The sequence below is a fragment of the Colius striatus genome, chromosome Z, assembly GCF_028858725.1.
Source record: "Colius striatus isolate bColStr4 chromosome Z, bColStr4.1.hap1, whole genome shotgun sequence".
In the NCBI taxonomy this organism is placed as follows: Eukaryota; Metazoa; Chordata; class Aves; order Coliiformes; family Coliidae; genus Colius; species Colius striatus.
This window is the reverse complement of record NC_084790.1, coordinates 5,669,253-5,685,320: the sequence shown is the minus strand read 5'-3', so window position 1 is coordinate 5,685,320 and position 16,068 is coordinate 5,669,253. Positions and strand designations below refer to the sequence as shown.

At 42.1% G+C, this 16,068-nt stretch overlaps 1 protein-coding gene across 2 annotated transcripts in view; it reads left to right on the top strand.

Annotated features, from left to right (window-relative positions):
• Positions 1-15,303, top strand: part of SPOP (speckle type BTB/POZ protein) — a 30,419-nt gene extending 15,116 nt beyond the window's left edge. For both annotated transcript variants that reach the window (XM_062018662.1, XM_062018661.1), the window contains exons 3-10: positions 601-722; positions 2,299-2,450; positions 2,557-2,684; positions 8,236-8,413; positions 8,965-9,020; positions 9,439-9,561; positions 13,166-13,308; positions 14,027-15,303. In XM_062018662.1, coding sequence (XP_061874646.1) covers positions 601-722; positions 2,299-2,450; positions 2,557-2,684; positions 8,236-8,413; positions 8,965-9,020; positions 9,439-9,561; positions 13,166-13,308; positions 14,027-14,171 — 1,047 coding nt within the window. In that variant the 3' untranslated portion in view covers positions 14,172-15,303. The remainder of the gene's footprint in view (positions 1-600; positions 723-2,298; positions 2,451-2,556; positions 2,685-8,235; positions 8,414-8,964; positions 9,021-9,438; positions 9,562-13,165; positions 13,309-14,026) is intronic.
• The last annotated feature ends 765 nt before the right edge of the window (positions 15,304-16,068 follow it).

Here is a 16,068-nt window from a genome sequence, read left to right as displayed (position 1 = left end):
CTAACAGTAAGCATTCACCATGACAACAGCATGTTAGAGTCATAGAATGGTAGAATAATTTCAGCTGGAAGAGACCTTCATTGAGTCCAGCCTCTCTCCCAGCCCTATCCACCACTAGACCATTTCCCTAAGTGCAAATCCACCTGTCTCTTAAACACTTCCAGGGACGGTGACTCCACACCTCCTGGGCAGCCGTTCCAATGCCTGACAACCCTTGAAGGAAAGAAATCTCCTCAGATCCAGCCTGAAGCTCCCCTGGTGCAACTTGAGGCTGTTTCCTCTTGTTCTATTGCTTGTTACTAGGGAGCACAGACCAAGCCCTGCCTTGCTACAACTTCCTTTCAGGTAGTTGTAGCGAATGAGAAGGTCTCCTCTGAGCCTGTTTTTTTCCAGGCCTTGATGGAATTCTGGAGGAAGTAGTTGGAGAAGTTGCAGTGGCCTAGCTGACACTGCCTAGCATTTCCACTCTGTTATCTTGTGATGGGGGTTATTTGTCATGCAAGTGACTCAGTAAAATTTCCCAATTTTTCAGTTTTTGCCTTTAAGATGACCAGAGTGAATGGATATGGTCCTAATTTGCCCATTATTATCTGTTTTAAGATCAAGGTGGTGAAATTTTCCTACATGTGGACCATAAACAACTTTAGCTTCTGTCGAGAAGAAATGGGAGAGGTTATCAAAAGTTCAACCTTTTCATCTGGAGCCAATGATAAACTCAAATGGTAAGAAACAGAGCAGAGAGGTTCACCCTGTTTGTACAACAGTGAAAGAATTTGCAGTTCTGTAACAGGGGAAATATATAAAAAAGTATTTGTACTGCGCACAAGTTCTTGTTTCCTTGGATGTACAACATATGCAGAGGGAGAAAGTATGGTTGCTTCAGCATGACGTTTAGACACCCAAAAGTAATGTGAGGATCTGTCTGTTCGCAGTGTTTCTCTGATAATGGAAAACATCACAAGTAATAGAAGCCATAGGTGAAAGGGAGACTTACCTTCTGAAGAGACCTACCATGAAAAAGAAGGGTTTTTTTGACTGATGTTTATCTCAAGTTCTTAGAGCCAATTAGAGTCCGCAGCCAGTGCATTCAAGCTTTATTTCAGCTTCTCTGTTTCACTACCTAGCACTCCATGTTGTTAAAAAGCATAATTTTTGCCTGCATTCTAAATCTTGCAATTTAAGACTATTGCTACTGTATTACTTTTCTGTTTATGGCAGCTTTTTGTGAATTCAGAGACTTTACTTTGATCACCTCTGTGTTATGATGTTCTATAACTCCTGAACAGGAGTTTCTGCTTCTTTAAGATTACACTATTCTTGCCCTTTTCCTTGCCTTCAAAACCTTGCTTGAGTTCTCAGTCAATTTCTAGTAACTCAGAGTAGCCTTTGTCAAAATGTGTAGCTACTGTGAGTTGTGTTTGGCATAGTAGGCCCATGGACACCTGGTGCCTTATTTTCTCCCTTGTTGCTAATGTGTTTTAGCATTTTTCTTTAAAACACCCTTAGTACAGATTGTGGCAAATCAGCTGCTAAATTTAGTGTGTGTGTTACAGTTTATGTTCCCTTCCTTTGGGTGGCAGACCTGTGCTTTCCTTTGACTGCATTTTCTTATTAAATTACTTACCTTTATAACCTTTGCTAGTCAGATCTTGTTCTAATGTCTAGATTTTTCTGATTTTCATGGGCTTTTCTGTCCTTGTCTGAGATGTTAGTCATTTGGCCTAGTTTTTGCCTCTTGTTAGATTCTGTGTCAAGTTTCAGGTCATGGAAGTGCTTATGAGTTACCCTTTACCTGCATTTGATACCTTTTCTTCACACAGGAGTAGTTTTCTCTTTTTTGCACTAGTACTATGTTTTTGAGAAAGTACCAGCCTTCCAGAAGTCTGGGTTTTTTTCTTTCAATTGCCTCCCGTGGAATTTTACCTTCCATTTCTCTGGATTTGTTGTACTTCCTCAAATTCATTGCCTCCATTCTGCCATTTCTTTCAGTATCCTTTTGTGAAAGCTGGCATCCAGGGTGCTTTTCAGTGATTTAAACTGGACCCTGCTTCTTTCTTGCCCATGTTATTTTGGATTAGTTTGCCCATAGTTACTGCCTGTATATTACTACCTGTCTTGGAGATGTAGCATGAGGCTGACTATGACTCTATTGTTTCCTTGTGGTTCGATGGCTGTTAAACAGAACTTGTTTGCTGTACATTTTGTTGTGAAAGTTCTGCAGTGCCCTTTCTTTATGAAAGCTATGAATGACTTGCCAAAAACTGTTCCTACATCTCATTCAGTTGCCTGCTTCTACAGGTGTTTACGTGTGAACCCTAAAGGCTTGGATGAAGAGAGTAAAGATTATCTCTCCCTCTATTTGTTGCTGGTGAGCTGTCCAAAAAGTGAAGTTCGAGCAAAGTTCAAATTCTCCATCCTGAATGCTAAAGGAGAAGAAACAAAAGCTATGGGTGTGTAAAAACCTCTTTCTCTCTGATGGGGTCAGCTGTTTGTCTTTTACTGTTTGATCAAGCAAGTCACTCAGCTGGTGTTTGAAGCACTGTATCTTTCTTTCAGAGAGCCAACGAGCATATCGATTTGTACAAGGCAAGGACTGGGGATTCAAAAAATTTATTAGAAGAGACTTTCTTTTGGATGAGGCCAATGGACTTCTTCCAGATGACAAACTCACCCTCTTCTGCGAGGTAAGTCTTCCTGTGCAGCTGAAAGAGCAGCAGTTCCATTAACTTAAGGTAGATGTGACCTCATTTTTCATCATTGCTTTTAAGGAGTCAGAGGTGTCTGAAGAAACACTGGGTTATACAGCACTCAGATTTTATTTGTGCATGCATGTGTGTGCACCTGTGTGGCAGGGGGCTTTTCCTGTGTGTGATTCATTGTGTTTCACTTCCATTTATATTTGTTTTTTACCTGTGATGATGGTAGGAATTAAGCATGTTTGATTATCATTTCACTTCTAGCTTAATGTTATCATCCATCTTTATACTCCTTAATTCGAAACTCACTTGGGATAATAACCAGCACTGTCTCTGTAGTGGAAACTGGCTTACCCTGTTACTTGCCTCCTGAGTAAAAAAAGAGTTTTCTTTATTTCCTGAGGTGTGTCTATACAGCCAACTAAAAGAAAAATTGAAGAAAAATTAATTTTATAGTAACTACAATTTTTTGTTCGTTGTGGTTGTGGTTTTTCTGCTTTAAAAATTGTTATTTTACTAATACTAGTTTCAGACAAAGATGAAGACAGTTATTTCTATAACTAGATATTTAAGGTTTAAAAACCTTAACGAGCAAATTTTAATTCTCTGACTTAATGTCCTGAGTTCTTCTGCTCTCTTATTTCCATTGTCCTTTCAACCACAAAATACCTCCCATAGCCATGATTTTTACCAGGAGACAGGTAGAACAAGTTGTTCTGTCCTTGGATCTCCTGCAGTGTTTTTCATGGGAGTCTTTTCTTTTGCTGTGTTTTCTTTCAGGAGCAAAAGAAGTGCTTCAGTGAAAGTTGTTTGACAGCTGAGGGGGTTTGTTGTGGTGGTTTTGGTTTGGGTTTTTCTTTGCAGTTTTGTTTGGCCATCGTAAACATGCACATGTTTAAATTAATAAACATCCCCTGAATGATGTGCATTCAGTCAGTAGCATAAATTATTACTGTCATAGAGGAAGCCCTTCCATCAACCTTCATATCAGTATGAGAGGGGAAGAGGACATGGTCTCGGATGACAACTCTGTAGGTCTGGCAGTGCTCTTTCCTTTGTGATAAAGGAGCTGGAAAACCTACAGTTGTGGGGTGAAACACAAAAATTAATGTCTGAGAAGGGAATTTGTGAGGTACAATGTAGATAAACTTGAGATCTGCCAGTAGTCTTGGCAACTAGCACTAATTCAAGTCACTCCACTCTTTACTGAATTGCTCCCTTCAAAAGCCTCAACTCACTGTGTTGTTTGTTCTGGATGAAGTACAAACTCACTGCTGGCTTCACCTGACCTTGCTATCTTGTGTTTTCTCTCTCAGTTTGTTCTGCAGTCTAGTATGTAAGAAATCTTAAGTGTATTGATATTAGAGGGGAAAGTTTTACTGTCTGGAAACAGTTTGGCAAGAACTTTCAGCAGCTTGGCTTGGAGGGGTTTCCCCTCTTCTTTTTTTTTTCCCCTCTTTTTTCCTTTTCCCCTGCACTTGTAAGTCTCTTAGCATGTAAGCTGCCCTGCCATATGCTCTCCTAATGCTTCCCTGCTGGCCACAGGTGCCAAGTGATGCTACTCACATCTGTACTTTCAGCAAGCATGTTTTGTATGCAGAAACTCTCTAAGGAGTTAGCAGTAGTGGATGTTGAGGCACTTGTTATGTGGAAACATGTTGGACTTTTCTGTAGATCAGGAGGTTGTTGAGTGTCTTTGCTGCACTTTATCATTGCTTTGTTAAAGTTAAAAGGAAAAGCCTTTTGCTCTCTGCTCATGTCTGGTGTTGAACAGAGATAATGTCTTGTTGAAAGTGCTGTGAAGGCTGAGAATTATGTTCCTTGTCAAGCATTTCAAGTCAGACCTCATTTGTTTGTCACTTTGGGGATTTTTCAACCTCTGTTTTGCAGGTGGGGTTGATTGTTCATATCCTGATTGCATTACTTCTTTGCTTTTAAAATTATATTCCAGTGTCATAGGTAAATACATTCCAGTAAGTCTCCAAAAGAACAGTGCTCCCAAAGGTAATGGCTGTCCTCTGAGCTAAGTAGCATTGATTCTCTTCCTAAGATGCTGAAAACAGTTTAAGCAAAACCTTACCTATTTTGACTTGAAAGGCTGGTCACCACTTGGAATCCACTCATCTAAACCCCTTACATAAAAAGCCACAAAATAGGTTTTCATGCCAGTAGCCGACTTTATTCCACATGTAAAGATTTATTTGTTGATTTGAGACATGGCACACATCTTTTTTGGTTGGTTTCTAGTCAGTATTGGATTCCAGAAATGGGTCTAAATCTTAGAATTCCTTTTCAATTAATCTGATGAGTTTTCATACATTCTTGAGTCCACGTTACTAGTTTAGGTGTTCTGGGGGAAAAAAAAAGATGTATCTGTCTAATTAAATGTCAAAGAATATTCATATTTGCTCATTCTTGCTCTGGTTAATTTTTAGTGTCCTTTGGCAAGCAGCATCTGATAGTTGTTTGATTTTGAGTGTTGTATAGTTGTGTAGATGTATCTGCCATCAGAAACCCACTGGAGGTTTCTCAAGAGCTGGAGTATATGCTGTCAGCAGGTTTTTTCCTTCAAAAATGCTTTTGTCATCTCTCTCATTTCATAATTAACTTCTCCTTTTACATAGCTGTGAAGCTTCCTTTGCTGTCCATTGTTCTTCGGCCATTGGTTATTAATAGAACTGAAATGTAACTTAGACTTGATGGCAAATCTGGGAAGTCATCTCACGTATGCTTCCCTGTCAGTCAGCTGCTTCCTTTATTCTTTGTTGTAGTGGGCTAGTATTAGTCACTCTGATCTTCTCTAATTGGAGTCTGCTGTGGAAGGCATATGATTTACTGTGTGTTTAACAATAATGTCTTGGTACTGAACAGGCTTTTAACAGTTCCCTCTGTGTAGGTTATTCATCAGCCAGTATGGCTACAGGGGGTCCCTGCTGAACCACATATGCTTTAGAGCAGGCAATAAGGAATCTGTCTGCCTTTACCAGATCCTCCTAATTACTTGACACGAATGTGTGTTTGTAAACTTACTTTTTAGGGGTTTTTTTAAATTTTTATTTTGTAAATGATGGAAATGTTGAAACCTTCTCATCTTCTACAGCTCCCTGACAGGAGGTTGTGGTGAGGTGGGAGTCAGTCTCTTCTCCCAAGTAACAAGGTACAGGACAACAGGAAACAGCCTCAGGTTACAGCAGGGGAGGTTTGGAGTGCAGATTAGGAAAAAATTCTTCACCAGAAGGATTGTCAAGCATTGGAACAGGCTGCCCAGAGAAGTGGTGGAGTCACCATCACTGTAGGGATTCAAAAGACATGGTGCTTTGTGATGGAGTGTCGTCGTTTGGCCCAGCCAGTACAGCAGCACCACAACAGACTCTTGCTCAGTGCCCCCATTCACCCCCACCCTCGTTAGGATGGCGGAGGCCCCAGTGAAATGGGAGTAAAAAGAAAAGCAAGGTTGTTGTGGATTAAGACAAAGGCAGGGAGGATTCACTGCCAATTACGGTTCCAGGCAAAACAGACTCCAGTACTCGACTTAGAGAGGAAAGTAGGAAAGTTTATTCTACAAGAAACAGAATGGAATGAAAGCAAAAAGGGAGCAGGATGATGAGAAAATTACACCTAGCACTTTAATATCTCCCTCCCTCATCCCTCCTTTCTTCCCAGGCCCAGCTCACTGCTCCCCATATCTCAACCTCCTCCCCGCTCAACAGCTCAGGGGGGCAGGGAATGGGGAATGTGGTCAGTCTCTCATAGGTGGGTTCTGCTGCTTCTCTCTGCTCAGATGAGAACTCCTGGCATTCTTCCCCTGCTCCAACACGGGGTTCCTCCCACAGGTCACAGTCCTTAACGAACTTCTCTGGTGTGGGTTGTTCCCAGCAGCTGTGGCTTCTGCTGATACAGGGTCCCTCACATGGGACACAGTCCTTGGGGAATATCTCTGGTGTGGATTCTTCATCACAGTTGCAGTTTCTGCAGTTACAGGGTCCCTCCCTTGGGACAAGGCCTCTTCTGGGCATAAGTTTAATGAGCTGCTTTGTCGTGAGTTCCCTCTCCGAGTTACAGCTGTGAATGTTGGGTCCCTTGCATGGGACACATCCTCCTCCGGCCATAGTCCTGGATGGTAAGCACCTGGGTCACTCACCAGTTTTCTTTGTAATATCCCCTTATTTTTGTTATGGTGGTTCCTATTCAACTTCCTGCTAGTAAATTGTTCTTATTTCATCTTACTTGGGCTCTTTTACTTTTTTTTCTGATCCCTTCCATGTTCTGCCAGGAGAGGGCAGAGTCGTGGGAGGTTAATTAGTGATGGAGATGGTAGTGCTGGGGTAAGGGTTGGATTGAATCTTAAGGGTCTTTTCCAGCCAAAACAATTCTGTGGTTTTGTGAAGTCTGGAAGAAATTAGGAACCAGAAGCAGCAAGACATCTAAGGGCTCAGAAACTGCCCTTGCATACTTGAGTGGATATAGTGCTTGATTACAGAAGCTCACTATGTACTTCATTTTCATTTGTACTGCTGTCCATATTGCATTATTGATTGGGAATGGTTTAAGAGTGTTGATAGAAGGGGAAAAATAGGTCAGATATGGTGTCTGTAAAAGAACAGAAATGAAGTTCCACTTCTTTAGGAAACCATCGAATAAAGATACAATTAAATTGCATGGAAGTACTGTTAATTTGGAGTGGAGAAGAAAACCTACTGGTGTGATTCAGGACTTGGGATAGACACTCTGGAGGAGTGGAGAACAGAGTTAAGGCAAGGTAGAAAGGATATTTTAAAAATGGAGACATTTTTAATCAAGCGGTGATTCTGTGTGAGAATTGTGAGTTTTGCTTTGCACATCTCTTCACCTGTCCTGGAAATGAAAACTTTCCATAGGGAGATGCAGTGTGCCTTCATGGGCAAGAAAGCCAATGGCATCCTGGGATGCATCAAGAAGAGTGTGGGCAGCAGGACAGGAGAGGTTCTCCCCCTCTACTCTGCCCTGGTGAGGCCTTATCCGGAGTCCTGTGTCCAGTTCTGGGTTCCTCAGCTCAAGAGGGACAGGGAACTGCTGTAGAGAGGCCAGCACAGGGTCACCAAGATGATCAGGGGACTGGAGCGTCTTCGTTACGAGGAAAGGCTGCGGGATCTGGGGCTGTTCAGCCTGGAGAGGGGCAGACTGAGGGAGGATTCTCGTTAACACAAGTATTTAAAAGGTGCATGTCAAGAGGATGGGGCAGCACTCCTGTTGTCTCAAGTGACAGGATAAAGGATAATGGGAACAAGCTGGAACACAAAAAGTTCCACTTAAACATAAGGAAAAACTTGTACTGTGAGGGTGCCCAGAGAACAAGCTGCTCAGGGAGGATGTGGAGGCTCTGTCTCAGGAGGTGTTCAAAACCTGCCTGGTTCCTGTGTGGCCTGATCTAGGTGGACCTGCTTTGGCAGAGGTTGGACTAGGTGATCTCTAAAGGTCACTTCCAACCCTACCATTCTGTCATTCTGTGAGATTGTTTTTTCCAGTGTAGATTTTTGAGGGTTTTTTTTTCCTTCTCTAGGTGAGTGTGGTCCAGGACTCTGTCAATATCTCCGGACAAAACACGATGAACATGGTGAAGGTTCCAGAGTGCCGTTTGGCAGATGAGCTGGGAGGGCTCTGGGAGAACTCACGCTTCACAGACTGCTGTCTGTGCGTGGCAGGCCAGGAGTTCCAGGCTCACAAAGCCATACTGGCAGGTTGGTATTGACTCGAGTGGACCTTAGTAGGATATGAGACAACAACGTTATGGCAAGTGGGACTTTTTGAGTTACTTGGTCCTTAAAGAAGGGCTCCTGCAGCTATTTCTGCAGAGGACCAAGAAGTCCTGCAGAGTAGAAGCCACTTTAATTGCCTACCTCCTGCCAAGTGAGGATGGTAGATGAATCATTTGTGGCTGTAGTGTACAACAATGTATTGCTAAAGCATTTGTAATGTGAAGTTATCACATTTCCGGAGGAATATTTTCTTGTAAAGTCAAATCACATCTTACCATCCATGTACACTTCAGCCTTGGTTGAAAGGACATAATCCTTTCTTCCATACCCAGTTTGAAGCTATGTTGGCTGCATTACATTATGTCATGACCTGTACTTTATCAGTTGTGCCCTATTTGCCCTGTCTGCTGTAAGAGAACTTTTCCTGCATTAAGTAGTGGGACAGTTGTTGAGGTGTTGGCAGACTGAACTTAGCTCCTCCTGAAGAGCAAAAGAGCATCTCTAACTGTGTTTTGTTTTCCCTACTGCCGTAGCACGTTCCCCGGTCTTCAGTGCCATGTTTGAACATGAGATGGAAGAGAGTAAGAAGGTAAGTCCCTGAGGAAAGAACTCCTCCAGATAGGCGAGTCACCTCTTAGCACCACTGGTCAGATAACCTTCTTAGCTAGTGCTTGTGACTACTATCACCTTCTAACTGTCTTTCTCACATTAGATGCAGATCTCTGCTTCAGCTGTCCTGAAGGGAGGAAGAAAGGGATCAAGGAGGCAATTGTTACCTTTGTTGCTCTTGGGGAAAGAGTCTGGGGTGGGACAGGGAGAAGTAAAGAATATGACGTACAACTTAGACTTGATCCATCTACATCGTTCTTCTTTTTTTTGTTTCCTTTTTTGAGAGGTACACGTTCTAAATGGCTCCTAGCAAATTTCTGAGTACTGAAGGAGCTTGGGTAGAAGGAAGCCTTTAGCCTGTTGTCAGGATCTTAATAAACGTCATTTTTCTGATGCAGAATCGAGTTGAAATCAATGATGTGGAGCCTGAAGTTTTTAAGGAAATGATGTGTTTTATTTACACGGGGAAGGCACCAAATCTTGACAAAATGGCTGATGACTTGCTGGCAGCTGCTGACAAGGTACAGTTGGGATTTATGAGTGGTCAGAGAACCAGGAATGACTTGCACCTTGCTTTACACAGTACTCCTTGGAGATGGCTGAAGTAAGCTTTTCGTGGGATGATTGTTGTCAAGCAGTTTCTCTGGATTGGTTGTGACTTTATTGGTAAACCTGTATGTATTATAAGATACCTGTAAGATGAGATGTTCTTACAAGATACCTATAGCTGTATGGATACATATCTTTACATAGAACAATCAGGAATTTCTATCTCTACTGCTCATTTTTAAGTGTTTTCTTAAAATTTCAGAGGACATCTCTATTCAGCATAATCTAGCCTAAGAGCCAGGTCTGAGAAGAAAATCTCAAGGTGAATCCATCTGTACTTTTTTTAGTGTGATTATTAGCAAATCTGGAAAGTAGTTCTGTCTTGGCAAACAGGGCCTGCTTCTCTTTTTGGTCTGGCTGGTAGCACCAACTTCAAGAGATGCTCTAAAGTGCTGGATAGCTGAGAGTGGGGAAGTCCTGTTGTTTACATTCCTTTTGCAGTGGCAGTCCCTGCTGTTTGTGGAGAGGAGGGCTGCACTGGAGGAAGCCTTGTTGCCTAACCCATCTGTGGTCTTGCAGGGTCCTTGCCAGGGAGATGTCGGGGATGGTCTGACTGGAAGGATGCTGGTAGTCCCCGTGCAGCGCTGTGGCCTTGCCAGCCAGGCAGCCGCTGCCTCCTTCCTTTGCAGCACCAAGGACAGAAGAGAGAGCTCTAACCAGTGAAAATCCGTAATATATAACCGAAACTTTATTTCCTATATCTTTTTCTTTTTCTTTTTTTTCTCTTAAAAGTGAAATTAGTGCTGGTGAAAGGTGCCAGTTTGACAGCACTGGAGACTAAAGTCTTGAATTTATCCATCGAACAGGTTCAGCACGGGTAGCAGCAGTGCAAGATTCTCCACACTGCCCTGCCAATGTGCCTCAACTCTGACCTGGAGGGACCACCTCTAGGGGTGAGACCGTAGTTCAGTCTCCATGCTTCTTCAGCCCTTGGATTCTCTTGTGGGTGCCAGTTACAGTGGTGGATTTTAAGATGTGGATGCATGTAACCTTGTTCCACGCAACCACCACACAGCCATCAAATTCCCTGTCACTGTGGACCTGGGCTTCATCAAAAATGCTGATTTTAGAGGTGGAATGCTCCATATGCCATTATTAGGCCACTGCAGCTAGAATTAAATTGGGGAATAATGCAAGGAGATTCTTGGCTTGATTGTAATCATTGCCACATATTTTATTCAATATTTAAAGAGTATTGATTGAGAGCTCACATACCATCTTTAACGGAGACAAGTGTAAGTAAGAAGCAGTACATTAAGGACAGAGTAGGCTTTAACTTTGAGTTTCTTGGCTTTTAATGTAGTTTTTTTCCCCTTTAAATTCATTGTGTGTCTTTTAAAAGCAGAAATCAAAAATCTTTCATAAAAGCACATAAACCATCTAATATTTACTTAAGAGACTGAAACAGCTTCTTCCGAGTTCCTCCTGTCTCTTGGGGAAAGTGTGTAATTAGACCAAAACCAAAACAAAGCACGTCTTCTCAACCCAGGAGATACTATTTCAGCCTCTTGGGTAAGGATGCTGTTAGGTAGGGTAGTTGTTTTTAAGGTGTAATTAAGAAAGGGGGGAAGGCGAAATCTTGGTACCTGAGAGACCAGAATGGCTGCTTTTGCCCAACTATGTAATTTAGAAGCTGAGCTATTGGTAGCAAATACTGAAATAAAAATTGTACATGCATGGAGCAGAATATTCAATTTACAGACGGAATGATGTTAAGCTTTGTTTGCTGCATTTTAAGCTGCTGACAGACAATAATATCAGCTAATGGCTTGCCCCTCATTTGAAACTGTTTTAGTTATTGATACAGATTAAACAAGTAAATTTGATTTACCTTCTCAGATGTTCTGGTGGGAGAAAACTGTCCTGGTTATGAGTGCCATGCCTCAATTGGAGCAGTTATTACCACTGAGTCTTAAGTGAAAAGAATGTTTTTGTAATCTGAAATTATTCATTTACAGCTAATCACAACGGCACGGAAACCTCAATCAGAATATAAAACCAATTTATAGTAATAGTGCTTATCATATGACAGGCACTGCCGTCGTCACGCCAGGGAGCTCGTTGCCAGCTCTCCGTTCAGGTTGACAGAGCTGTCCTTCCAAATCTGGTGTCTCTTCTGAATGCAGCCTCACATACTGAACTTGCATACCATGTCATCTCCAAGTTGTCCAAAAAAAGCCATACAAAAAATACAAACTATACCCTCAAATCAATTAAAACACGAAAAGGGTCCTAAAGATGATTGTTTTAGAAACATCACTCAACTTGAAGTCATAATATGAGGAAGACTTAACTGTGTTTAATCTTTAGAGGAATTTATGCACTACTAATGTTGTTACTGTTGTAAGAACTGCATTAGAATTGACTACTCTCCTAATCCCTGTGAAATGTCATCAGGGGATCTACAATATTCAGACCTGTTCAGAAATATGCAGTTTCTTTCAACCCAAGAGCCACGAACCCCATAATAAGATTACACACCCCAGTATTGTCAAAAGCATCTCAGTCTCACATTTCCAAGCGATGATATTCTAAAAGACAGACGTTTGAGCTTGAGGTTTTGTTTCTTGGTAGAAGGTAGCTTACACTTTCCTGAGCATTGACCTTTCTGAAATCTGCCCAAGACCACTGTGTTGCTTTTGAAAATCTTGCCTGTGTCTGCATGTTTCGATGCCGACTGAAGAGCTGCAGAAAGCAGAGTGTGAAATTTATTAGACAATGCTCTTATTCTGAGCATGTCCTTTGAATTTTGCAAGCCATTGACATTGCCCAGCCCCGGGGATCTAAGAAACGTTGAAGTAAATGCAAAATTGACTAGTAGAAACTCTTAGACTGAGAATGTGAAGCCAGAACAGAGCTTTTGCCAGGGCATTACAGACATGCTGTGATGTTTCGTTTTCAGACAGATATCTGCAAGAAACCAGGGGTGTTTGTTTAACATTATGTAGTGTTAAAGTAGGAGCATGTACTTGAGTGAAGCTGATCTTAATGGAAGTCATTAATGGCAAAGAAATTGAGTGCAATCTGCCTAAACATCAGTGGAACACCTATGGAGCATTCACTGTTAAAAGGGTCTTCCTACTGGATCTGTGTGATACTGTCATGCAGTAATAAGAGTGAGAATAAAGATTTAGCTTCATCATTCTGTGCCTTGAAGTAACTGAGATAGTAAGTATTACAGGTGACCTGAAAGTCTCATTTCAAAGCATGAACACAGCACCAGTAAGCCTCTAACACAAGAAGGCTGGGATGAGAGTTATGGTGGGTATGTTTCCTCTCCATTGCTTTCCTCAGGGTGGGCACATTATGATTCTTCTTTTTTGTTGTTGTTGTTTTTATTTGCTCGTCACTACTTCTTTTGAGTACTATTCAGATGCATATAGCAAAGCAAAGAGGTCTCTGCAGCATACTAGAGTAGCTTGTTACTGAAGAGTGGAGGAGCACAAGTAAGGCTTCACGTCAGGCCTGGTGGAGTGTTTCCTTCTTTGTAACTGTACTTTGGCTTGTATTTTGCAGTATGCTCTAGAACGTCTGAAGGTGATGTGTGAGGATGCACTGTGCAGTAACCTGTCTGTGGAAAATGCAGCTGAGATCCTCATTCTAGCTGACTTACATAGTGCTGATCAGCTGAAAACTCAAGCAGTGGACTTCATTAACTAGTGAGTTTACTTTTGTTCCAGAGTGCAACAAACCTAGAGGAATGTGGTATTCCTTAGCAATTAGGTTCACAATTTGTGAAGTGTGACATGCAGGGGACATTCCTCTCTGTTCTTCAGTGTGATCCTTCATTTATCTGTCATCCCAGAAGTAGCATTGCCCTCAGGGTAGATTAATCTTGTTCCTGCTGGGACTTCATTTGGAAACATAGAGCAGGACTGTCTCTGTGAGCTATTAGGGATCTCTATTTAAGATCACAAGAACGTTTAGGTAATAGAGTATTGGGTAATCCCTGACACTGAGGAACTATTTGCAACTCATAACAGGCTTTTCCGTAGATGGAAAAAGATTGCCAACTCCTTTGGTGTCTGAAAACTTTTTGTCCTATTAATCTCTTAATACGGTATTTCTCAGTACTTTCTATACAGATGTAAAATATTTCTATGCTGAGTGATCAGGGTAGATAAGCATTTTGTTCTTGCTCTCCTCCACCTGGGTTCATGTATGTTTGAGCTTTCCATCCTTAAGTTGAAGGAGCATCCAGCACACAGTGGTGCCAGCAGAGCCAAAGCTCACAATCTTCACACAAGACACATCCAAGGTGATGCTAAAACAGCACCTTTGTGATGTTGGGTTTCTGGATAGGTAGAGAGAATCTCCTTAGGTAGTCCCTTTTTATCACCAGTTGATAACCTCAGATATATTCTCTCTTATTTCTAGTCATGCTTCTGACGTCATGGAGACATCAGGCTGGAAGTCAATGGTTGTATCACATCCCCATTTGGTGGCTGAGGCATATCGCTCTTTGGCCTCTGCACAGTGTCCCTTTCTGGGACCCCCACGTAAGCGACTGAAGCAATCCTAAAGCCCTGTCTGTCACACCACCCCATGTTTTTATGGAAGCAGCATCAGCTGCTGCTGCTGTAACCTTGACCACCAGGTAGACAGCGAAATCTGTGGAGCTTTTACTCTGTTGTTGGGGGAAAGAGACTGCTTCGTGACACCCAGACTTTTTAAAACAGCACCAAGTAACTTTGGGAGAGGGGGGAGGGTGGGCCTGGGGCTCTGGGGCTATTCAACCTAATGAATCCCTGTTGCTGCATCGTCTGTGTGTTCCCTTCAACTTGGCTGAGTCAATTAAGTACAGAGTTTGGTTTAGGCACCGACCCAAGTCGGAATAACCCAGTAACGGTACTGGGAAAAACAACGTCTCTGCATCTGGCAGCACAGAACAAATCGTCAGATGCCTGGAGCAAGACGACATTTCAGCTCTGGAGAGTGTTGAAGGGTTAAAAAGAATTTCCATTGAGGTTCTGGAAAGGGAATACCTGATGGAAGCTCCAGTAGTATTTATATTAAAAAAAAAAGAATTTAAGTCCTTCCAGCTGAGCTAAAAACTGGACGTTTGTGTAACTCCTTATTGCCATCCAGCAACAAGAAGATCAGTTTTCTTTGTTAGTAGCACTTGTATGTTAATTGCAAAAAGACAAAAAAAAAAGAAACCCCCTCCCCCCATCCCTTTTATAAAGTGACAGGTTGAAGTGAAAGGGGACAGAAAGGCTGCATGTTCTGGAGAGTGTGAATAGAGTGAAGGCAGCCTTTGGCAAGTCTGTATTGCTTTTGAAAGGACCAGAAAATCCTCGGTCTGGAGCGTGCTGTCTGACAAGTACAACGGTTGCTGTTTTCAGATATTGTGGGAAATGTTTCTGGCATTTTTCCCTGCTTTATTTCCCTCCTCCCCCTTTTTTTTTTTTAAAAAAAAAGAAAAAAAAGAAAAAAAAAAAGGTTTTATTGTTCATGAACACAGAGTCAAAAGTCCCTGTCCTGAGTTGCTAAATGATTCTTAACAACTGTTTGTACCTGACTTGCTGACTGTGTAGGAGCCAGTCCTGTTCCTTTCTATTAGTCACTCTTGTTACAGGGAAGAAGTTTTAAAATAGCTGGTAACTTTTTTTTTTTTTGTCCTTTTTGAAAATATAAATAATTACTATTTTGTACTGTGTGGTATCTGGTGTCTTTTGTTTGTTGGTTGGTTGGTTTGGTTTTTAAGACCTGGCAGTTTTCAGTCTGCTGCCGTGTCCTGCTGACATGCAGCTCCTGGAGCTCGGGTGGGATTTGTTAAGGAGTGTTGCACACACAACTGCAGTACAAACCTGCATCATTTCTCGTAGTGGGTATTGCCAAAATACTAGAGACAATTGTCTCTAGGGAGGTTGGATCGACATACACAGTGGCAAAATGACCTGACCTGGTCAGGTAGGGCAAGTAGTGGATTACAGAGAATAAGTCTGGTTTGTCTAGAAAATAGATGAGGTATCTGTTGTGTCTGATTTTTTCATTCTGTTCTCATACGTTCTCTCGCAGCCTCTAGTCCCTTGTGTGAAAGAGAATTCCATTCATACGCCTGTATTTAATCTGGCTGCTGTCTATTTTTATCAAACAATGACTCATGAGAGGGTCCCTGTCCCTTTCTGTGTTCCCCACTGAGGCTCTTGTCACGGATAGTGAAGCCTTGTGCGTGGGTCACAAATGCCCACATTCCACTTATTGCTGCAACCAATTCCTTTTATATCAGATTTAGCCTGCGTTTCCTTTTAGGCAGGCGAAGCATTTTGTCATAACAAGATTCTCCCCACCACCCTGTCAGAGCTCAAACCCAGCGTTTCAAGCTTATAATTGCATACAAACAGGAGAAGTTCAATGCCAGCTAATTGCAGAAGTTGTCTGTGTGGCAGAGAGGTGTTTAATTGCTGCGTTGTTTA